Source organism: Eucyclogobius newberryi, unplaced genomic scaffold (assembly GCF_026437365.1).
Source record: "Eucyclogobius newberryi isolate DKJ021-1_F unplaced genomic scaffold, fEucNew1.0.hap1 SCAF_16, whole genome shotgun sequence".
Taxonomy (NCBI): domain Eukaryota; kingdom Metazoa; phylum Chordata; class Actinopteri; order Gobiiformes; family Gobiidae; genus Eucyclogobius; species Eucyclogobius newberryi.
In genome coordinates this window covers 31,150,195-31,174,999 of record NW_027315790.1, presented here as the reverse complement: position 1 = coordinate 31,174,999, position 24,805 = coordinate 31,150,195, and the positions used below count along the sequence as shown (strand labels likewise).

Genomic DNA, 24,805 nt, shown 5'->3' with positions numbered 1-24,805 from the left:
CAGTGTTAGTACTACAATACTTTTACTTTGTACTCGTTTGCGTTCATCTGCAAAACTGTCCTCGAAATTATTTGTTTTGGAAAACTTGCGTGACATTGGTATTAAAGTGCCCCCTACAGGTCGGTCGATGCATTTATATGTGTTGTGCATTTAAATGATAGTTTTACTCCAATCGAGAAGGTATTTGTAGAGAAAATGTTAAAAAAATATATAATAAAGTACTTTTTCTGACTCTCCAAACATTAATTCAACAAAATAAAGTCGTTCTCATATATTTGTATTTGTCAAATAAAAATAATTGTGAGTTTTGGCCCAGTGTTTGCTGGGTAATTTCCTAGTGTGATATCATCAATTACAAACAGGAAGTGAAATTATAAAGCTAAAAAAATTGCTATTCTGTGATAAGGATTTTTCAAATTTTTTTGCAAAATTCTAAATATATTTATCTTAGTTCAATGAGTCGTCCGACCTGTAGGGGGCACTTTTTATTTTTTAGAGTTTAGAGATTTTTGTGTTTATCTTTTAAAAAAAATCCACAATTTTAGCATTATTTTTATTTATTTTCTAAAGTTGTTTTTCTTCCAATCCCACAGACTTCGAATGGTGAATCCAACGTTCTGTCACACAATCAGTTCAGCCAAATACTTCTGAGTAATTACCTTTTGTACCACTACTTTGCACTTGTACTCGTGACGTTAGCTCCTCCCACCTCTGCATAAGACACAGGAGAAACCTAAAAACTACAGTGTTTGGTTTGGACGCAGTAACCGGCAGAGTAACCTGGGTTCTCTGAACAAACGTACAATCGTTTTGAGGAAACCAACGGACATTTCGTGACTAAACGACAGAAACAAGCGGCAGTTCACAAACAGCTACACATGTCACACAGATATACGCTTTAAAATAGTCTCTGTTTGAGGAGGATTGCACTTTGTCTTCGGAAATGGCTTGGGAATAACGCAACGCCGTTAAATGGAGTTAACCAGCACGTTTATGTAGATGAATTAAATACATATGTAGCAGCTTAATGTGTTAGTGTAGCTCTATATAAAGTGCACCTAAAGAGATTAACACATATTTCCCGGCGTTTTGACAGGAATATACAGGAAGTGGTAATAAAATCATCTGTCGTGGATTGCACTGTGCTCGAGCGGTCGCTGCCCCGCCCCTCGACAACGTTTAAGAACATTGGTAATTCCTGTATAATAACACGACTTTATTCTGCGTTTTCAGACTAAATTGTCACGTCACGGCTGCTAAATGCTGACCTCGAGCGCTAAATATAATTCTGACAGAAAGTTAAGCCGTCTATTGTGTTTTTTAATATATTTTTTAAATGTGAACTATTTATTTCATCCTTTAAACTCTCTTTGAACAATTCTCCTGTTCCTGCTTTGCAAAATAGACTTTTAAAATACATTTTCAAGGAAATAAAGGATGAAATATGGCGACCGACGCTTCAAGATGGAAAATATTTATGAATAAAGTTTTTTTTTGTACATTTTAGCATCTGTTTTGTCGAGTTAATGGTAAAATATATGAAAATACAATACTTTTTGAGAAGTCACAATAGCCGATTACTCGTTGCAGCTTTACAGAGGCTCGATTTGGGCCGTTGCAGTGCCCCCTCCTGGACAATGGACACCACTGCTTAAACTATAGTCTTAGTTTGGGTTTGTTTTGGGCATCGAAACGAACTTTGGCTTGATTTTCCCTCATTTGTCCCGTATTTGACACTCGATCATCAATAAGTACAACTATGCATCGATTACATTGCATGAAAAGTGAAGTATAATTGTGCCGTACGACTACGCTATTTTAAAATGTATCTATGTATTTTTCTAAACTAAAATCTCCAGCTCTAACATTTTGCTTTCGGAAGTGTTGCGGATACACTTTAGTTTAAATGTCTTTGAGCAGATAATAATTTCATTTGCCTTTAAACTAACCACGAAAAACAAAGGAAAATCACATTGAATAAACATGTTTTTTTCATCGTTCTCATAAAATCCTCAGGAATGTTCAAGTTAAATCTCTTGTTTGCTCAGTTTTCCGTCGCGGTTTTGGAGGAAATCACAGAAATAATCACTGGGATGAAAGATTTGGGTTCAAACGGCATTAAAAAGTCAAACTATTGTTAAAATATTCAGACTTGTACAAGAGAATTAACGATTACTTTAGTATCGACTGGTCAATCTGTTATTTCTATTGTACATCGAGACTTTTTGAATACACTTTTAATCAAATTAGGGCTGAAATATGGTGGCTGAAGTATATTATTACTCTATTTTGCCGTTTTGAGTTAAATAACGCTGTTTTTCTGTGATAAAACATCGTCCGACACGTGTTTTAGAGGCTGCGCAGTCCAGATCATTCAAATACCACTACAGTTACTTTTAGTCACGATTATTCCCCTCGATCCAACCTTTGTGTCACTTTTTATCCACTTTCTGATGAGGTTTTCTGACTCATTCAAGCAAAAAGACATGACATTTGAAGCCTCCGATTGTCCAAACGCGTCTCCTGTAGATCTACTTTTACTTTCGCCATCGTTCCCTGCACATTCCAAAAGATTGTCCAGCTTTTTTTCACGATTTGTCACGATAATTACCAGATCGACTCACAACAGCTGGAACGATATTTTTTTAGAAGTGAATCGTTTGTAGCGCTCAAAGATTTCCTCGTAGAGCGTCGCATACGTCACTTTTAAGACTTTTACGACGCTAAAAAGCAGCTGTTTATACGTTTTGTGATTATTATCTGACCTCTGGACCTCACATTAAAGTAACAGAATAATAATGGATGAATTAAGTGATGGAATAATTTAATTTAAAGTAACTCTTGACTGAGCAGATCGTAAAACACGGCGTGAGCTGAGGTTTTATCCAAACGACACTGGAAACATTTGACTTTTAGTGTTTTTTTTAGACGAATTTACTATTTTCACCTTCAGGACGCCATAAAAACTGCATAATTTTATCTAAATCTAGGTCAAATTTCGTCCAAATCTCCAAAAAGCCTTCCACAGTCTAAACCACAAAAGCACAATTGTAGGACTAAAGTATTTGTAAGACTATATCCATCAAATTCCTCGTTTGAAAACACTCCCTACACGTTCTCGGGGCCCGCCGCGCCGCTCTTGCTATCGAGCGGCGTCGTTTCGGACACGGCGGTCTGAGCGGGAGCGGCGGCCTCGACCATCGGGACCTTCTCCTTGTCCGGGGACGACGTGGCGACGGCGGTGAAGCCCTCGGCCGGCGTCTCGTCCGGGACCGAGGTCGGGACGGCGGCAGCGGCGCCTCGGGAGCGGTCGAAACCCTGGGCGATCTCGTCGAACGTCTTGCCCTTGGTCTCGGGGACTTTGATGAACGTGAAGATGAAGAAGAGGACGAGGATGGCGGCGAAGATGATGAAGACCCAGGGGCCGCACAGCTCCTGGAGAGGGAGGCGACACCACGTCAGGAAAACAACATTCATTCACACAGAACGCACACTAGACACACAGAGCGCACACTAAAACACAGAACGGACACTAGACACACAGAACGCACACTAAAATACACAGAATGGACACTAAAACAAACAGAGCGCACACTAGACTCACAGAACGGACACTAGACACACAGAACGGACACTAGACTCACAGAACGGACACTAGACTCACAGAACGGACACTAGACTCACAGAACGGACACTAGACACACAGAACGGACACTAAACGCACAGAACGCACACTAAACACACAGAACGCACACTAAAATACACAGAATGGACACTAAAACAAACAGAGCGCACACTAGACTCACAGAACGGACACTAGACACACAGAACGGACACTAAACGCACAGAACGCACACTAAACACACAGAACGCACACTAAAATACACAGAATGGACACTAAAACAAACAGAGCGCACACTAGACTCACAGAACGGACACTAGACACACAGAACGGACACTAAACGCACAGAACGCACACTAAACACACAGAACGGACACTAAAACACACAAAACGCACACTAAAATACACAGAATGGACACTAAAACAAACAGAGCGCACACTAGACTCACAGAACGGACACTAGACACACAGAACGCACACTAAACACACAGAACGCACACTAAACACACAGAACGCACACTAAAATACACAGAATGGACACTAAAACAAACAGAGCGCACACTAGACTCACAGAACGGACACTAGACACACAGAACGGACACTAAACGCACAGAACGCACACTAAACACACAGAACGCACACTAAAATACACAGAATGGACACTAAAACAAACAGAGCGCACACTAGACTCACAGAACGGACACTAGACACACAGAACGGACACTAAACGCACAGAACGCACACTAAACACACAGAACGGACACTAAAACACACAAAACGCACACTAAAATACACAGAATGGACACTAAAACAAACAGAGCGCACACTAGACTCACAGAACGGACACTAGACACACAGAACGGACACTAAACGCACAGAACGCACACTAAACACACAGAACGGACACTAAAACACACAAAACGCACACTAAAATACACAGAATGGACACTAAAACAAACAGAGCACACACTAGACTCACAGAACGGACACTAGACACACAGAACGGACACTAAACGCACAGAACGCACACTAAACACACAGAACGGACACTAAAACACACATAACGCACACTAAAATACACAGAATGGACACTAAAACAAACAGAGCACACACTAGACTCACAGAACGGACACTAGACACACAGAACGGACACTAAACGCACAGAACGCACACTAAACACACAGAACGCACACTAAAATACACAGAATGGACACTAAAACAAACAGAGCACACACTAGACTCACAGAACGGACACTAGACACACAGAACGGACACTAAACGCACAGAACGCACACTAAACACACAGAACGGACACTAAAACACACATAACGCACACTAAAATACACAGAATGGACACTAAAACAAACAGAGCACACACTAGACTCACAGAACGGACACTAGACACACAGAACGGACACTAAACGCACAGAACGCACACTAAACACACAGAACGCACACTAAAATACACAGAATGGACACTAAAACAAACAGAGCGCACACTAGACTCACAGAACGGACACTAGACACACAGAACGCACACTAAACACACAGAACGGACACTAAAACACACAGAACGCACACTAAAATACACAGAATGGACACTAAAACAAACAGAGCGCACACTAGACTCACAGAACGGACACTAGACACACAGAACGGACACTAGACTCACAGAACGGACACTAGACACACAGAACGGACACTAGACACACAGAACACACACAGAACGCACACTGAACACACATATTAAGCAGAAGACGTGTTTGTTATAGTGAATCATCTCAGGTTTTAGACATTTACGTGGCTGTGAGTCTTGAAAATGCTTGAATTTGAAGTTGGTTTCAAGATGAATTCATTCATATTTAATTTGGACAATACAAGGAAGAGAAAGTAAAACTTCGTGCCCTCAGATCACATGCAGTGAAAGAACAGTCTCTCTCCTTGTGCGTCCGAAAAGGAAGTGGGAGGACATAAAGTACTTATTTAGCCCCTCCCCTTTTCTACAATACAACAAAACTAAGTTAATTCAATCTTTCAATTTCTTGGCATTATATTGGATATTTACAAAATGGAAAAAAATGACATTTTAACTCAATTTGAAACAGGACAAATTTGACAGACTTGGGAGGTTTTGGTGGCTTAATGTCCCTTTTTGTTGGACGTCTGCTGGTCCTGACTTTGTCCCCTTTACTTTTCTCTCGTCTCGTCACGTTCTGTTCGTTTAAAAAAAGATAAATAAATACATAATTATGAGCTTGAAAAGTGCTTGGATTTTTATCTTGGAAAAGGTGTACAACGATATTTCGTTTATTTGTCGCGATCGACAATAACAATGATTTTCTAACTTGATCAGCTAAAGATGTGTTCAGTCTTCACACTTTTATGAATGTCAGACACTCAAGAAGCGGGAGATATATCGAAAAACTGACAATATCGCAATTTTTTGGGGAGATTTGCTCAATTTAGAATGTCGTGCGTCTCGTCTGTGATTAAAACTGACTCAAAAAGACACATAAACGTCTAGAATAATCTCCCAAACAAGAGCTTAAAGTGACATTTCAACTCTTTCGTGGTTAATTTCATGGCCCATTTACGTTTTGTGCGAGACTTCCACCGCAAACAAGACAAGACGCGCTCACTGTTGCACAAACGTCGCCCGAATCCGGACTCACCACTAGTTTGGGGAAGCTCATGCCGACCAGGAAGTTGGCGGTCCAGTTGCAGCAGCCGGCCACCGCCATGGCTGCCGGACGGGGCCCCTGAGAGAAGAGCTCGGCCACGATGAACCACGGGATGGGACCGGGGCCCAGCTCGAACATGGCCACGAACAGCATCACTGCCACGATCGCCATGTAGCTCATCGCGGGCACGTCTTTCTGTCCACAGCCACAGAACGGACGACGTTAGAACGGAATATCACAGGAGAGAAGTGCCTGTCGCAACAATCGTGACATCAAGCGCTTTTAAAACTGATTATTTCTGTTTTTTTATGTTTCGCGATCGTATGGCGTTAACATTACGCTCTTGTGTGGGGTGATTTTAATGTGCATTTCAACGACCATAAAGAACATTGCATTTTGTGACGTGTAAATAAATCTTACATGCTTTTTGTTGGATACAACTGAAGCTGCAATGATATTTTTGGGGCTCAGTATTTATCGTGTGAACTGATTCTTTGCACTTGCATCACCGCCAGGATCGACATGTAGCTCATCACGGGCACGTTTTTATGCCCACAGCCACAGAAAAGGACAACTTTAGAACGGAATATCACAGGAGAGAAGTGCCTGTAGCAACAATCGTGACATCAAACGCTTTTAAACTGATTATTTCAGGGTTTTTTTATGTTTCGCGATCGTACGGTGTCAAGATTACGCGTTTGTGTGGGGTGATTTTAATGTGCATTTCAACGACCATAACGCACATTGCATTACGTGACGTACAAATAAATTTTGCATTCTTTTTGTTGGATAAATATAAAACTTGGTCAAACTGTTATTTCTATTGTACATTGAGACTTTTTAAATCCACGTTTAATCAAATTAGAGCTGACATATGGTGGCTGGAGTGTATTATTTGTGAAATTCAGACATTTTATACTCTATTTTGCCGTTTTGATTTAAATATTTTGAGATAAAACGTCGCCCGACACATGTGAGCCTGCTCAGTCCAGATGATTGAAATACGACTACAGTTACTTTTAGTCACGATTATTCCCCTTTGTGTCACTTTTTATTGACGTACAGCGTTACTTATACGCCAGTGCGACTTGTATATGTTTTTTTCTTCTCTATTATGCATTTTTTGGCTGGTGCGACTTATGGTCCGGAAAATACAGTACTTTCCTCATCATTTTATTCACGGGATGTTGACTTTTATTGTATTTAGTGAATGCGTTGTTCCCAAAAAGATACAAAATGGTGGTTTAATCAAATAGTGGAGCAGCCATTTGCTTTTCTGGTATAAAAAGCTTGTAAAACATGACTTCTGTGACGGGAGTGACAGGAGGAAAGAGAAAAACCCGAGTCATCTCGTCCGAGTTTGAATTATGGCTCCATTTTCATCACTGGCCCAGAGCCACGAGCGACTTCAATTTTCACTAAAAGCGCCTAAACGTGAGGAGAATAAAATATCATGTTTCTATTCTGTGAGCGAGTGTTGTTTTTAAAGTCTAAATCAAAGTCTCCTTCACTTCATGATAAAACACAAATGCAGATTTTGAGCCTTAAACGTGTATTTGAGCTTCACAAAACGTATAATTTGTGATAAACGTGTAATATATCTATAGATAAAAGGAAAACATATTGCAGGAGCCCACATTTCTGTAAATATTTGTCCAATAAAAGCGATTTAATAGGCTTCATTCTATCATAATCTCCTGTTAATAAAGCAAAATACAATGGTAAATGTGTTTAAACCAGGCTTGGAGTGCTTTTACCTTGATTTAGAATGTATTTACCTTGATTTAGAATGTATTTACCATGATTTAGACTGTATTTACCATGATTTAGAATGTATTTACCTTGATTTAGAATGTATTTACCTTAATTTAGAATATATTTACCCTGATTTAGACTGTATTTACCATGATTTAGACTGTATTTACCATGATTTAGAATGTATTTACCTTGATTTAGAATGTATTTACCATGATTTAGACTGTATTTACCATGATTTAGAATGTATTTACCATGATTTAGAATGTATTTACCATGATTTAGACTGTATTTACCATGATTTAGAATGTATTTACCTTAATTTAGAATATATTTACCCTGATTTAGACTGTATTTACCATGATTTAGAATGTATTTACCATGATTTAGAATGTATTTACCTTGATTTAGAATGTATTTACCTTGATCAAGAATGTGTTTACCATGATTTAGAATGTATTTACCTTGATTTAGAATGTATTTACCTTGATCAAGAATATATTTACCCTGATTTAGACTGTATTTACCTTGATTTAGAATGTATTTACCTTGATTTAGAATGTATTTACCATGATTTAGAATATATAAACCTTGATTTAGAACATATTTACCTTGATTTTAGAATGTATTTACCTTGATTTAGGATGTATTTACCTGACTTATCTAAATTTTCTAAGTATTTACCTTGATTTCAAATGTATTTACTTGGAGTTTGAATGTATTTACCTTGATTTTGAATCTATTTACCTTGGTTTAGAATGTATTTACCTGATTTAGGATGTATTTACCTGATTTATCTAGATTTTCTAAACTAAATCATAGAATGTATTTACCTCGATTTGAAATGTATTTACCTTGATTTAGAATGTATTTACTTGGATTTAGAATGTATTTACTTGGATTTAAAATGTATTTACTTGGATTTAGAATGTATTTTCCATGATTTAGAATGTATTTAACTTGATTTTGAACGTATTTACCTTGATTTCCAATGTATTTACCATGATTTAGAATGTATTTATCTTGATTTAGAATGTATTTACCTTAATTTTGAACGTATTTACCTTGATTTAGAATGTATATACCTGCTTTACCTTGATTTAGACTGTGTTTGTTTACTGTTAAAGGGCGTGTAATGGCCCTTTGGTCGTACTTCATGAACACAAAACAACAGAGAGAGGTGAAGTGTCGTACGAGCAGCAGCGAGACGGTCATGAGCAGAGCGCTGACGGCCATTCCTCCCAAACCGAAGAGGTGCAGCGTGCGACGCCCCGCCCTCTCCACCAGGAACAGCTGAGGACGAGGACAGCACAGGGTCAGACATACGCCAAAGTTCAACACGCCAAAGATTAACACACGCCAAAGTTTAACACACGCCACAGTTTAACACACGCCAAAGTTTAACACATGCCACAGTTTAACACACGCCACAGTTTAACACACGCCACAGTTTAACACACGCCAAAGTTTAACACATGCCACAGTTTAACACACGCCACAGTTTAACACACGCCACAGTTTAACACGCCAAACTTTAACACACGCCACAGTTTAACACACGCCACAGTTTAACACGCCAAAGTTTAACACGCCAAACTTTAACACACTCCACAGTTTAACACACGCCACAGTTTAACACATGCCACAGTTTAACACACGCCACAGTTTAACACACGCCACAGTTTAACACGCCAAACTTTAACACACGCCACAGTTTAACACACGCCACAGTTTAACACGCCAAAGTTTAACACGCCAAACTTTAACACACTCCACAGTTTAACACACGCCACAGTTTAACACACGCCACAGTTTAACACACGCCAAAGTTTAACACACGCCACAGTTTAACACGCCAAACTTTAACACACGCCACAGTTTAACACACGCCACAGTTTAACACACGCCACAGTTTAACACACGCCAAAGTTTAACACACGCCACAGTTTAACACACGCCACAGTTTAACACACGCCAAAGTTTAACACACGCCACAGTTTAACACACGCCAAAGTTTAACACGCCAAAGTTTAACACGCCAAAGTTTAACACACGCCAAAGTTTAACACACGCCCAAAGTTTAACACACGCCAAAGTTTAACACGCCAAAGTTTAACACGCCAAAGTTTAACACACGCCACAGTTTAACACACGCCAAAGTTTAACATGCCAAAGTTTAACACACGCCAAAGTTTAACACACGCCACAGTTTAACACACGCCAAAGTTTAACACGCCAAAGTTTAACACGCCAAAGTTTAACACACGCCACAGTTTAACACACGCCAAACTTTAACACACGCCAAAGTTTAACACGTCAAAGTTTAACACACGCCACAGTTTAACACGCCAAAGTTTAAAACACGCCAAAGTTTAACGCGCCAAAGTTTAACACACGCCACAGTTTAACACACGACAAAGTTTAACACGCCAAAGTTTAACACACGCCAAAGTTTAACACACGACAAAGTTTAACACGCCAAAGTTTAACACACGCCAAAGTTTAACACATGCCAAAGTTTAACACACGCCACAGTTTAACACGCCAAAGTTTAACACGCCAAAGTTTAACACGTCAAGGTTTAACACACGCCACAGTTTAACACGCCAAAGTTTAACACACGCCACAGTTTAACACACGCCACAGTTTAACACGTCAAAGTTTAACACGCCAAAGTTTAACACGCCAAAGTTTAACACGCCAAAGTTTAACACACGCCACAGTTTAACACATGCCAAACTTTAACACACGCCAAAGTTTAACACGCCAAAGTTTAACACGCCAAAGTTTAACACATGCCAAAGTTTAACACGCCAAAGTTTAACACGGCAAAGTTTAACACACGCCAAAGTTTAACACGCCACAGTTTAACACACGCCACAGTTTAACACGCCAAAGTTTAACACGTCAAAGTTTAACACACGCCACAGTTTAACACGTCAAAGTTTAACACACGCCACAGTTTAACACGCCAAAGTTTAACACACGCCACAGTTTAACACGTCAAAGTTTAACACGCCAAAGTTTAACACGCCAAAGTTTAACACGCCAAAGTTTAACACACGCCACAGTTTAACACACGCCACAGTTTAACACACGCCAAAGTTTAACACGCCAAAGTTTAACACACGCCAAAGTTTAACACGCCACAGTTTAACACACGCCACAGTTTAACACACGCCAAAGTTTAACACGCCAAAGTTTAACACACGCCAAAGTTTAACACGCCAAAGTTTAACACACGCCAAAGTTTAACACGCCACAGTTTAACACACGCCACAGTTTAACACACGCCAAAGTTTAACACGCCAAAGTTTAACACACGCCAAAGTTTAACACGCCAAAGTTTAACACACGCCACAGTTTAACACACGCCAAAGTTTAACACACGCCACAGTTTAACACACGCCACAGTTTAACACACGCCCCACAGTTTAACACGCCAAAGTTTAACACGCCAAAGTTTAAAACGCCAAAGTTTAACACACGCCACAGTTTAACACACGCCACAGTTTAACACATGCCACAGTTTAACACACGCCAAAGTTTAACACGCCAAAGTTTAACACACGCCAAAGTTTAACACACGCCAAAGTTTAACACACGCCAAAGTTTAACACGACAAAGTTTAAATCAAATCAAATCAATTTATTTTTGTAAGGCCCAAAATCACAACAACAGTTGCCTCTGAGGGCCACAGGGAGAAATGAATCAACAATGTCTGTGGTGGCGAGGGACGATGTCCCAGGGTCCTCTGTCCTTAGACTCTCCTTCTCGGCCAGGAAAAACTACAAAAAAACCTCTTTGGGAAAAAAGCGCCCTGTTTAACACACGCCACAGTTTAACACGCCAAAGTTTAAAACACGCCAAAGTTTAACACACGCCAAAGTTTAACACACGCCAAAGTTTAACACACGCCACAGTTTAACACGCCACAGTTTAACACGCCAAAGTTTAACACGCCAAAGTTTAACACACGCCACAGTTTAACACACGCCAAAGTTTAACACGCCAAAGTTTAACACGCCAAAGTTTAAAACACGCCAAAGTTTAACACATGCCACAGTTTAACACACGCCAAAGTTTAACACGCCAAAGTTTAACACGCCAAAGTTTAACACGCCAAAGTTTAACACACGCCACAGTTTAACACGCCAAAGTTTAACACGCCAAAGTTTAACACACGCCACAGTTTAACACGCCAAAGTTTAACACACGCCACAGTTTAACACGCCAAAGTTTAACACACGCCAAAGTTTAACACACGCCAAAGTTTAACACACGCCACAGTTTTAAATTTGTGTTTTTTTGGTGTATTTTGACTTTATTTATCGATATAACATTGAAATAACGTCGTATCGGTCCCCAACTTTATCAATTAATCCATCAAAACTAGCCAATAGCTCACATTTTCCCAACACTCTCGCGCTAAACTGAAAAACGTATTATTACAATCAACAAAGAGACATAGACACTTAAAAATACATGTAAATCGATGAAGAGAACATTATTGGCGAGTTCTACAACGCCGTGAACCTCCCGCACACATTTTACGCCGCTTTTTTTGGTTACATAACGTGGAAAAAGGGCTATTGTTTGTCAAATAAAAAAGAATATGCCACTCACGGAGACGATGGTGAAGATGACGTTGACGATTCCCGCTCCGATCGTGGCGTAGATGGGCTGCTGTACTCCGGCCGAGGCGAAAATGCCGGTGGAGTAGTAGAAGACCTGGAAACGAGAGGAGGAAAAGGAACAATCGTGTCTTTATGGAGCAATTTGGGCGAATGGCGAAAAAGGGAAATCGTGTGTCCCGAAAACGGCTTCATTAAACAGGAGAGAAATGGAAACTCGTTTGTGTTTTCTGCTCTTTAGAGTCTCACTGCAATAAAACAGCCTGAACGCGTCGAGGCAAATGGCTCCAAAAGACTATTTCTGTCTAAAACTGTGTGTGTTATGGAGAAATACATGTTGTGCATGTGCTGGAGGAGTGCTAGTAGTAACAGTAGTAGTAGTAATTTGTGTCGAGTATTTAGTAAAAGCTGTAGTAGTCTTTTCTTTGCAGGAAATGTAAGATATTTTTCAACACGATCTTCAAGTCAGCTTTGCTCAATTGCTTAAAAAAAGGGTAAAAACGAAGTAGTAGCATAATAAGTACCTGTATTTTCCGGACTATAAGTAGTTTTGGCCGGGGTGCAACTTATATTTATACCCATATACATTTACTTATACTACGGAGCGACTTATATGTGATATTATTTGTTACTTTCACACTTGCAACTGCATTTCATACTCCAGTGCGACTTATATATGTTTTTTTCCTCTCTATTATGCTTTTTTTGGCTGGTGCAACTTATAGTCCAGAAAATACAGTAATATATATTATGGTTGCAACAAAGTATTCCGTCGACTACAAAAACAATCGACACAGCAAAGACTTTTTCCAAGAGTTTTGAAGTCCGTGTGACCATGTTCTAACGAGTACTTAATCGAGAGAATACTGATATTTCTTAATATTATTTGTTTTATTTATGTCTTGGTTCGGTCACTTCACTGTCGAAAACAAAGGCAAACGTAGCTGTGAACAACGTGCACTTTGAACAGAATCACGCTGTTCAAACACAAACCTAGTAGTAGTAGTAGTAGTAGTAGTAGTAGTAGTAGTAGTAGTAGTAGCAGTTGCGGTAGTAGGAGTATTTGTAGCAGTATTTGTAGTACTCACGGCGTTGATCCCGGACAGTTGCTGGGAGAGCTGCAGCATGACGGCGATGAGCAGCGGCTGCCTGTAGGTGGCGCACCGGAACAGCTCCGCGATGGTCACCTTCTTCTCCAGAGCCATCTTGGCGCTCTCCTCCTTCATCTCCTGCATGTCCTTGTTCACGTCCTCAGAGCCACGCAGACGCACCAGCGCTACGGAAACACACGTGTGCTGAGGGTTAGCGACGGTCTGCGGCGGGGAAACACGTGTGCTGAGAGCGTTAGCTACGGTCTGCAGCTTTAGCGACGGTTTGCGGCGGGAAAATACACGTGTGCTGAGGGTTAGCGACGGTCAGCGGCGGGAAAACACGTGTGCTGAGGGTTAGCTACGGTCTGCTGCTTTAGCGACGGTTTGCGGCGGGAAAATACACGTGTGCTGAGGGTTAGCGACAGTCAGCGGCGGGAAAACACGTGTGCTGAGAGCGTTAGCGACGGTCTGCGGCGGGAAAACACACGTGTGCTGAGAGAGTTAGCTACGGTCTGCGGCAGGAAAACACACTTGTGCTGAGAGAGTTAGCTACGGTCTGCGGCGGGAAAACACACGTGTGCTGGGAGCGTTAGCGACGGTCTGCGGCAGGAAAACATACGGAATCGCTGCTTTAGCCTCCGTCGAGTCTTTAATCTCTTAATATTTTTTTTGTTTGAAAAGTCTTTACAAAAAAAACAAATGGAAAATTGAGGCCTGGAATGGCAGCAGGTCTTGAGGTGAGCCGGATTGTTCTCTGCGTTCAAATGGAGGAGTGACGTTTTCTCAGAGTTTCATTGTTCCAGTCGTCAAGTCGGGGGAAAAAAGCTGTTATCGGTGCATCACAGACGACTCAATCAGGTAATAAAGACAAGAAAAGTGTTAAAACCAGACTAAAATCTGTTCATTTTAAGTGAATTCATTGAGCCGGACATTGTTTTTACATTTACAGATTATAAAACTCCTTAGCGACGTTAGCAACATTAGCCTAACAGTGCATTTATAACGGCCTCAGAGGCAGCGCAGCAGCAGCTCCACACACAGCAGGGGGCAGTAGAGAGCCGTCACTAATGAGAACAACTGGAACGCAGCTTTATTACTCCATCAAGCCGTTACTGTAATGCACCAGTAATTGTTTCCCTGACTTGACGACTTGGACGTCACTGTGAGGTCCGGGCTCCGCCTTCCGAGGACGAGTGGGAGGCGGCTTCAGACACGTACCTTTGCGCGCCTCCTCCGCCTTGTTGAGGTTGATGAGCAGAAAGCGCGGGCTCTCGGGGCAGAACGGCAGCAGGATGCACTGGAGAATGGCCGGAGCCACGGTCAGAGACAGAAGCAGCGGCCACAGCTTCTGAGAGCCCAGCAAACTCTCCAGGCCAAAGATCTGACCACAGAGGCAGAAGGTCAGACGGTGTTTGTGAAAAGCACCGAGAAAGAGCGGCCAAAAAGAGACACCGCAGTCAAGGTTATAATGCGAGGGTCATGACATTGGCACATCTGTTTTTTTGTTTTTTATTTGTATTATAATTTTTGTTTTATTATAATTGCCCGAGCGCCACAAGCTGGCGAAAGGCCCATTAGGTCTGTAAGGCCGTGCGAAGCACGGCTGCGAAAGCGCGCACAAACCGTTCGCCCGCTTCCAAACACTAACGCACTCTTCCACTCACGCACGTCCCATGCATACTAATTTGTAGTAGGAAAATTGAAGATTATCATTGCACTTAGTGCGCACTAATTATTGTAGTGTATTTATTTAGCACTTTTCCGCCTTCAAAGCGATTTACAAGGCAATGCAGGTGAAGTGTCAAAATGAGACTAAACGTCATTATTCATCACTGCAGGGTGTTGCATTTGCATAGCACCCTCTACTTTGCTCTGAACAAACGACTCAATCGACCCGCTCCACAGCAGCAGAAACAGCCCCATCCTGAAAAGATCCTCCCACAATCAGCCTTTTCTTTTTGAATTATAAGACAGTGGAATCAACTCCCAGATAGTATGAATTTGTCTGTAGATATTCATAACTTCACTCGAAACTTGAAAAAGCACATTCTAGATAATCAACGGTGCCAACATCAGCCAACTTAGATTTTAGCTGTATTTTCTTTTTTTTTAATTGATTTGTTTTATAGTGTATTTTACTGAGTTAATGTTAATATTGAAATGCAACATGTTGTAATTGTAATGAAATGTGTACTTTTATTATTGTGATGTATTCAGGGACTGCAGATGGAAAGTAGCAGGAGCTAAATCTGGTGCAGATCATCTAATCTCTTGAAGATTAAAGATTTTGTACATGGTCCCTGACAAATAAAGACTAAACTAAACTCTAAAACTGAAATTCTTTCTCCCTGGCGCCCCCCTCTGTCCTTTAGAAAGACTTACCCATTCAAATGGCAAACGGAATCTCTTAAATATTTAGGTGTGGTCCTCCATAAAGAACTATCAACAATTTAAAGATAAACTATACTCCCTCTTTCACCACTATAAAGAAAGATCTTGAAAAATGGACTCTGATCCCATAGTAAAAGTTCATTTGTCCTGTGTAGTATTCTCTTTGTTTGTATCCTTCCTCTGTGTCCGTAATTCCGCCTGTTTCGCTTTGTGTGGTTGCCGGTTACTGTGGCAGTTTTGCTGATGTTTTATAGTTTCTATATCATAGTGTAGTAGTTGTCATATGTTGTGGTGTCTGTCAAGCAGACATCCTTTTGTGATGTTTGCGCGTCCAGTTTTACACAGTACCACTGAGCACCATGTATAATGCAATCAGAGCTGAGTGGGGGCCCCCGAGCTCAGAGCCGAGTAGAGAAGGGACACATGGAAAAACGGCAGAAGCACTGATACCTGGAATTGTACACCAGAGTGCGAGGCTGTCTATCTCTTTAATAGAGAAACTAATAATCTGGTTGGTTGTTGCAAGTCACATGTTGCAGCAACCTGCCCTTCAATATAAGAGTCTTGAAAAAGGAAATTAAAAAACCCAAGTGTTTGATATTTTCCCCAAATAAATGAAATTCTCCATATTAAATAAAATACCTAGATAATTACCACATTCACAGTTTTAGTTCAAGTTTTTAGTGCTGTTTTTTTTTTCTTTTTTTTTTTAACACGCTTTTACTTTGATGATCACTGTTACCTGGGTTTCGTTTTTGAGTTTGATTTATTCAACTGTGGTGTTGTGTTCCACAACTTGAGGAAAAGGGGAGGCTTCTTCCATACACGGGTAAAGATTTATTTAAGATACTTTTAGATAACACGTTCACCTTGTTGTCAATTTTGGAATGTTCATGACTATAAAATGTTGGTTTTGGCAGTAAACCAGAGAGTGCTACAGAATGTCACAACCAGGAAGAGAAAGAAGGAAGAGCAGGGAGCAGCCTCCTCTTTTTGCCGAGTTTATACAATTGTTTGACCATAACTGTAGTCAAATGAAGAGCATCATTTGTCAGCTGTCAAAGATTTGTGAAGAATCCAAGAGATGGAAGTCTCCACTCCTGGTAGGGCTGTCTGTTGGAACTGGGATACTGGTTGGTCTGGTTACCATCCCTTTCACTGGAGGGCTGAGTATACTGGCTGCAGCTGCCACTGCCGTAGGCTCAGGATTCGCAGGTTATAAACTAGACCAAAAACTGGACCAAGATAATGTGACTAAGGTCAAGAAGCTCACGTCTGATCTCATGACAAAGTTCATCCCTCTGATGTTGGAGCTGGATGCCCTAGACCCACTGCACTTAAAAGAAGAGGGCTTGGTTCAAGTTCAGGTCAGAATTAAAGACCTGTATGAAGTCATTAACAAGTTCAGTGGAGGTACAACTGTGGAGTGGATCCTGCAGATTACGGAGCACTGCAAGAAAACTCTACATGAGATTGAGCAACTACATCGCAACCTGAAAATTCACAAAAAGAAAGACTAACTCCTCAGTTAATCTAAGGGTGTTTTTTAATTACTAGGACCTCTCCACCTTCTCCAAGGCTACTATTTATATAATTGTCTGGCTAAAGCTGCTTGAAAATGCATGGAAATATGATCAAACGCAGCTATAATTTGAAACACACACATTACACATTAAGTGAATAATTTGTCAGTACCAAAAGGCATTATTGTAACTTTATAAATGTATGTATTCTTACAACTCAATGGTAATGTGATTGAACAAGTACTCTATTGACGTCATAAGGCGCTGGTACAGCTGGCAGCCCGGTGTAAACGCTCTCTCTTCTTTCTCACACTTATTGTGCTTTATCTCCTATATTTTGTAAATATAGTTAGTATATTTTTTCTATTTTACTGTACGATAGGGACACGCGCTGGAATAGTTTTTTAATTCAACTGTTTTTGACTTTTTTAGGCTGGATTTGAGCGTTTTTCGTTGCGTTCGTTGTGTTGTTGTGACGTGAGCTAGCTCCGAGCGAGCCCACCAGCCCCCCCGCGCCCTCCGGCCGCGCTAAAGTACGGCGTGTCCTCGGTACACGTTTATATACACGTTTATATACACGTTTATATGGAAGAGGAACTTCACGAACGATCGGGACACGCACTGGAATCGCTTTAAATTAACTTGTTTTGACTTTATTCGGCTGGATTGAGTGTTTTCGTCGTGTCGTTGCGATGTGTCTTGGCTCTGAGTCCCCCGGCTCCGGCCCCGCCCCCCGGCTCCGGCCCCGCCCCCCGGCCGGCGCCGTACCGCGTTTCCACAAAGGAGGAACTCATGAAACTGCGGAGAACAGTCGTCTTACCCGGAGATCGTCACGTTATCCCGTCGCAATACTGACCTAACCTAATACTGATGTGCAATTCTGTCATATGTGCAATTGCTGTTGGAATTCATGTGAAATTCATGTGCAATCTATGTGCTGTCGTGACACATATTCATGTGCAATTACTGTCGGGATCACATGCAATGGTATTTATTTATGTATTTATTTGTCTATGGGAGTTTTTATTTATTTATAGGAGATCTTCTACTGAAAGTGTTTTTCAGACTTCCTATAAGTGATCTGTTCTTCTGTATCTACCTCTGTATCTACCTGCGTTGCACCAATGAAATTTCCCCATGTGGGACAATAAAGGAATATCTTATCTTATCTTATTACAAATACTTGTGGATCTGGATCGATGACAAACTCTCCTTCAACAAACATACAAGAGCTGACAAATAATCTTAAAGCCAGATTCTCATTCTTCTTTAGAAATAAAATGTGTTTTAAAATGTAATTGATTGTTATATTGAATGTTTTATTGGCATTTTATTTTGGATGTTTGTTTGTTTTATTTGTATTTTATACTTCACAGGGTATACATGAAATAGAGTCTCTCTCGTTGGTTTTCTCACTGTGTCAAAAAATAAATACGTAATGAATTATTAAAATTAATAAATATTTTCAATATGTCATTTTAGCCCCAATAATAATGCTGGTGTTGACGGATTTGCTAATGCTGAATTATGAAATGTATAACTGTATTTTAGGAGGAATTGCTGATGATGAACAGTTTATTTCTTTGTGATTTTAATGCATTTTCCCTGCTGTGTTAAGCACTTTGAAATGCCCTGTGTATGAAATGTGCTCTACAAATAAACTTGCCTTGCCTTTATTCATATAGTGTACATTGAAGTGTAAATAAAGGTGTTTGATATCTCTTCTCTGTCCTTGTTTTGAAAAACTAAACAAACACTAACACTTGTGCTAGTGTAATGTGCTTTCCATACTTCTCGAAGCCTCTCAAAGTTTTACACTGTTATTATTCTTTCATCCCACACTTGGTGGTGGTAAAATGATATAGTACCTGCCCGCGCCGCAGAGTGCCAGTTTGTGCCATAATCCCCTACGACCACCACCAAATTCATACTAGACAATGTGGGTGAAGTGTTTTGCCTAAGGACACAACCTCATTCTCTCTAGCGCCCCCCTGTGGCACCTTGTGTTTTATCCGTCTCCAATCCAAGTATTAATCAGGCCCTTCCCTGGTTAGCTTCTGAGAGCTGACAAGATTGGGCATAGCCAAGCAGGTTTGGCCACTTATGGCCAAATAATAAATAATAATAATAATAATAATAATAACACAATCATAGTCTACCTGACAAAGATGCTGTAAAAAAATAAAAGATTAGAATAAAACAAGCTTTTTGAAAAGACTTGAAATGTAAAGGATCTGATAATAAAAGGAACTATTTAAGGGTGAACATGAACTGGTGAGAATCCCATAATGCGATGCTCTTAAACACTAATATATTATATTAATTATATTATGTATTATTCATATTTTTCAATTTAATTAGTAACTAATTAACGCAAAAATCAAGTACCGTACTTTCTGCACTATAAGGCCCACTTAAAAGCCTTTAATTTCCGAAAAAGACCTCTGTGCGCGTTATAGTCTGGTGCGCTTAATATATGGATTAATTCTGGTTGTGTTTACTGACCTTGAATTTTTTCGATTTTGTGTGGTACAGTCTTTCTTTGCATATGTCGTATGTAAATAAATTGTTTAAAGATAAATTAACTGTAAACAAATTAAATTGGCAGTTGAAACTCTTAGCAAATAAAGGACTTTCACTTTATCACCAAACCTTTCTCACTGCTTTATTACATTTGCCAAAGCTTTCATATTACGTTAAGTATGAATGTAAAAATTATTAATATAAGAATATAAAAATAATAATGATGAAGTTACTATTTTAGAAGCAGTATTAAGTGTTTTTAATTCAGGTTATAGTTCAAGAAAGAACCTCTTTATCTCTCTGTTTTTGTTCAATTTCATAAATCCAGTCACAAACTTGAGGAAAAGTAACATGTTAGACAAGGGGAATGATCAAAATGAGACCGCCTTGTGCCATCTGCGTCTGACGCGTTTTATTGTCCGAGAACCAGGAAGTGCTCTGTTGCCATGGCAGTTGTAGTTAGTGTTACCATGATGGCAAAACTCGGCTCTGGCCTGGTTAAAAGTTATTGTAAACAGATATGTTAAGAAAGTGAGGAATACAAAATAAATAAATCAGGTACAGCGCCTACAGTTTTTCCTGGCCGAGAAGGAGGGTCTAAGGACAGAGGACTCTGGGACATCGTCCCTCGCCGTCACAGACATTGCTTGATTAATTTTGTTGTTGTGATTTTGGGCGTTACAAAAATAAATTGAATTGAAAAGCTCCTGCGATACTTTTATTGTCGTATTTTATTTGTCATATCGTAATAATGTTATGAAAGTCTCAAAATAAGTCTTTTAAAGTGGCAGTGATCATTCCTGAACGTAAGCGCGACTCGAGCGACCGCGGTGGACGAACGGCGCGATACCTGAGCGATGAGGATGCCCAACACCACGCCCAGCTGGTGCAGGGTCCCGAAGGCGCCTCGGAGGGGCGTCGGCGACAGCTCGCCCACGTACATGGGCGTGAGTCCGGTGAAGAGTCCGCAGAACAGCCCGATGACCAGGCGCCCGGCGATCACCATCTCGTAGGAGGAGCAGATGGTGGCGAAGCCCATGAGGAGGCCCCCGATCAGGGCCAGAACGTTCACCAGGAACATGGACCTGCGCCTAGACGGATGGAGAGCATTTTACACACAGCACTTGTCTTTTCACGCGACATTTACTTCTTTGTTCACATACCGTATTTTCTGGACTATAAGTTGCACCTTTTTTCATAGTTTTGCCGGTGTGTGACTTGTATGTGATATTATACATTATTTTCACACTGGCAACCACAAGAGGGCACTCTAGGCTCTAAGCGACTTCCTCTGGAGTTTGTGGAGTTGTTTAGAAGTGACACAGAGGAAGAAGAATTCAATGGATTTAGTGATTTGGGGTAAAACTGATGCTTTGCTAAACTTGTTAGCATGTTCTTTACCACAGTTCTGTCTGTGCCTCATGTAGCTGAAGGTGTTAGCGTTAGCATATGTCATGTAGCTGAAGGTGTTAGCGTTAGCATACGTCATGTAGCTGAAGGTGTTAGCGTTAGCATACGTCATCTAGCTGAAAGTGTTAGCGTTAGCATATGTCATGTAGCTGAAGGTGTTAGCATTCGTCATGTAGCTGAAGGTGTTAGCGTTAATGTTAGCATACGTCAGGTAGCTGAAGGTGTTAGCGTTAGCATACGTCATGTAGCTGAAGGTGTTAGCGTTAGCATACGTCATGTAGCTGAAGGTGTTAGCGTTAGCATACGTCATGTAGCTGAAGGTGTTAGCGTTAGCATACGTCATGTAGCTGAAGGTGTTAGCGTTAGCATACGTCATGTAGCTGAAGGTGTTAGCGTTAGCATACGTCATGTAGCTGAAGGTGTTAGCGTTAGCATACGTCATGTAGCTGAAGGTGTTAGCGTTAGCATACGTCATGTAGCTGAAGGTATTAGCGTTAGCATACGTCATGTAGCTGAAGGTGTTAGCGTTAGCTTACGTCATGTAGCTGAAGGCGTTAGCATTAGCATACGTCATGTAGCTGAAGGTGTTAGCGTTAGCATACGTCATGTAGCTGAAGGTGTTAGCGTTAGCATACGTCATGTAGCTGAAGGTGTTAGCGTTAGCATACGTACACCTATTCACCATGTTCTCTCATCTGTTATTATTTTAAACTGCATTTCAAGAGGAAATGTCTGTTCTTGGTCTTGGATTTTATCAAATACATTTCCCCAAAAATGCGACTTATACTCCAGTGCGACTTATATATGTGTTTTTTCTCGGGTCGTGCTCCGGGAACATTAAAGGGCTTTTTCTTACACCCATTAGAGTGAATCAGACAGAAGCGAACAGGAAGTCAGAAGTCTACCTCCCGAAGCGGTCGGCCATGACCCCGACGCTGAAGGAGCCCACCATCCCGCCCACGCTGAAGATGGCCACGGACACGCTCCACACGATGGTGACCATGCCCGGGCTGATGGGCTCGCCGTAGCGCTCCATCCACGTGTCGTTGAAAAAGTTCCGCAGTTTCTGAGCAGGGAAACGATGAAAATGATGATTATTAAAATACTTCAGGGCTCAACGTTTGCACTTAGTTTTCTCTGTTTCTCAAAAAGACGATTTCTGAGACGGTTTCTGAGCTTTATGTGGTTTCTGTTCATTTTATTTATGTTTGTCACTTGTACTATTGTGATTATTAGGCCCGAGCGCCACAAGCTGGCGAGAGGCCTATTAATCTCGTAAGGCCGTGCGAAGCACGGCTGCGAAAGTGCGCACATAGTGCGCACGAAATCGAGCGCGAAGCGCTCGCCCACTTCCAAACACTCACTAACGCACTCCTTCACTCACGCACGCCCCGTGCATACTAATTAGTAGTAGGAAAATGGAACTTTACCGTTGTAAACGGGAGAAGCCCGTGCAAAAGTACGCACTAAACGAGCACTTTAAATTGGGATGACGACCGCTTCGTCGTCATCCCCATATAAAGCACTCATTTGCGCTAAGTAGCTCACGAATACGTTCCCCATCTCTTGCATGTTCCGTGCATATAAGCATGTAATGCAAAAATTGAACATTATTACTGTATAGAGGGCCAAAAACACAAAGTGGGCGGAGCCCACTGAAAATTAACGAAAGTACCCGTCAGTGACCAGGGACCCACACCATGAGGTAGGAAAGCGCGAGCGCTTTCCGAAAATGTATAGTTTATGATATTTGAAAAATGGGAAACATTGTTTTCGCATCGGAATATTATTCTTTCTTCTTCTTCTTCTTCTTCTTCTTCTTCTTCTTCTTCTTCTTCTTCTTCTTCTTCTTCTTCTTCTTCTTCTTCTTCTTCTTCTTCTTCTTCTTCTTCTTCTTCTTCTTCTTCTTCTTCTTCTTCTTCTTCTTCTTCTTCTTCTTCTTCTTCTTCTTCTTCTTCTTCTTCTTCTTCTTCTTCTTCTTCTTCTTCTCGGGACCAACCCCCCTATTTTTCACCCAGTGAACATTGACGAAAAGTCACAAAAATTAGCACACCTCTAAAAATCGTGCCTCTCTACATTCTGGCTATTTCCTTTTTCTAAAATTAAAAAAATTGGCGCGTCAGCGCCCCCAAATGTACCACAAATGCATTGAGAGATGGGAAATGACCCAAAAAAAATCTGATCGTAGAATCATGAAATTTGGCGCAGAGGTAGATGGTGACAAGAGAAGTAAAAAATATTATTACGGCAACGCCGTCCGCCCAACCAAATGTCGGCCATATTGCTTCAAAAATGGCTAAACATGACTTCGGAGTTTTTCCAAACGTCGTACTTTTACGAACTCCTCCCAGGGCGGTGGCCCTAAAAAGCTGAAATTTGGTCAAAATTCTACTGAGGAGTGGGACATCAAAAGTTATCCAAATTACATTGATACCTCTCACGGTCTCTGTGCGGCAAAGCCGCAAACTGTAGGAACAATTTCAGAAATCTCCCAAATTTGACATTTCTGCCGTTTGCGCAGATAAAGTCCGAATTGCGTCAAATTAGAATCAGTTGTTAAACTCTTTGCCCTAAACCTACTTGAAGTGAAATAAATTAATTTGGAGCCACAGCGCCCCCTACAGATTTTATATAGAGGTTAAATATTTAGTTTTGCGAAATTATATGAAATTTGACACACAACTCAATTTTAGCATCCCCATCAAAAAAGTCAATGAGACCCATGTCATAATTGTTATGGCGTTGCCGTAACGATGACCGAAACCTTCCATGTTATTCCAATGGGGAAATCGCCAGAACATGTTTACACTTTAGACTTTCACGAACTCCTCTCAGGGCGTTAGACATATTAACCTGAAATTTGGTGAGACTCATCTTCAGGACCATCAAAAGGTATCCACATTTTTATTCTAAGAGTCACGGTGTCTGTGCGGCAAAGCCGCACATTTTGCCAAGAATTCAAAATAAAATAGCTTTTTGATGGTAAAACAAAGGGGAGAAGATGTGACAGCGTCACAGATTCAGCAGTAGATGTAATAAAAGGACAATTGGGGCGCGTTAGCGCCCCCTCCTCTTGCGGCGTGGTGGCGGCGTGGTGGCGGCGTGGCGAGGGCCGATCATTGCCGCTTGCGGCTTTAATTTTTTTATTATTATTATTTTTCTTGTTCTTCTGCTT

At 40.9% G+C, this 24,805-nt stretch overlaps 1 protein-coding gene across 1 annotated transcript in view; it reads right to left on the bottom strand.

Annotated features, from left to right (window-relative positions):
* Positions 1-3,108: 3,108 nt before the first annotated feature.
* LOC140362189 (solute carrier family 2, facilitated glucose transporter member 1-like) overlaps positions 3,109-24,805 on the bottom strand; it is a 44,181-nt gene continuing 22,484 nt past the window's right edge. The window contains exons 3-10 of the mRNA XM_072448258.1: positions 22,536-22,696; positions 21,071-21,311; positions 15,002-15,164; positions 13,781-13,968; positions 12,685-12,789; positions 9,253-9,351; positions 6,295-6,498; positions 3,109-3,435 (exon numbers count right to left, since the gene is read on the bottom strand). Coding sequence (XP_072304359.1) covers positions 3,109-3,435; positions 6,295-6,498; positions 9,253-9,351; positions 12,685-12,789; positions 13,781-13,968; positions 15,002-15,164; positions 21,071-21,311; positions 22,536-22,696 — 1,488 coding nt within the window. The remainder of the gene's footprint in view (positions 3,436-6,294; positions 6,499-9,252; positions 9,352-12,684; positions 12,790-13,780; positions 13,969-15,001; positions 15,165-21,070; positions 21,312-22,535; positions 22,697-24,805) is intronic.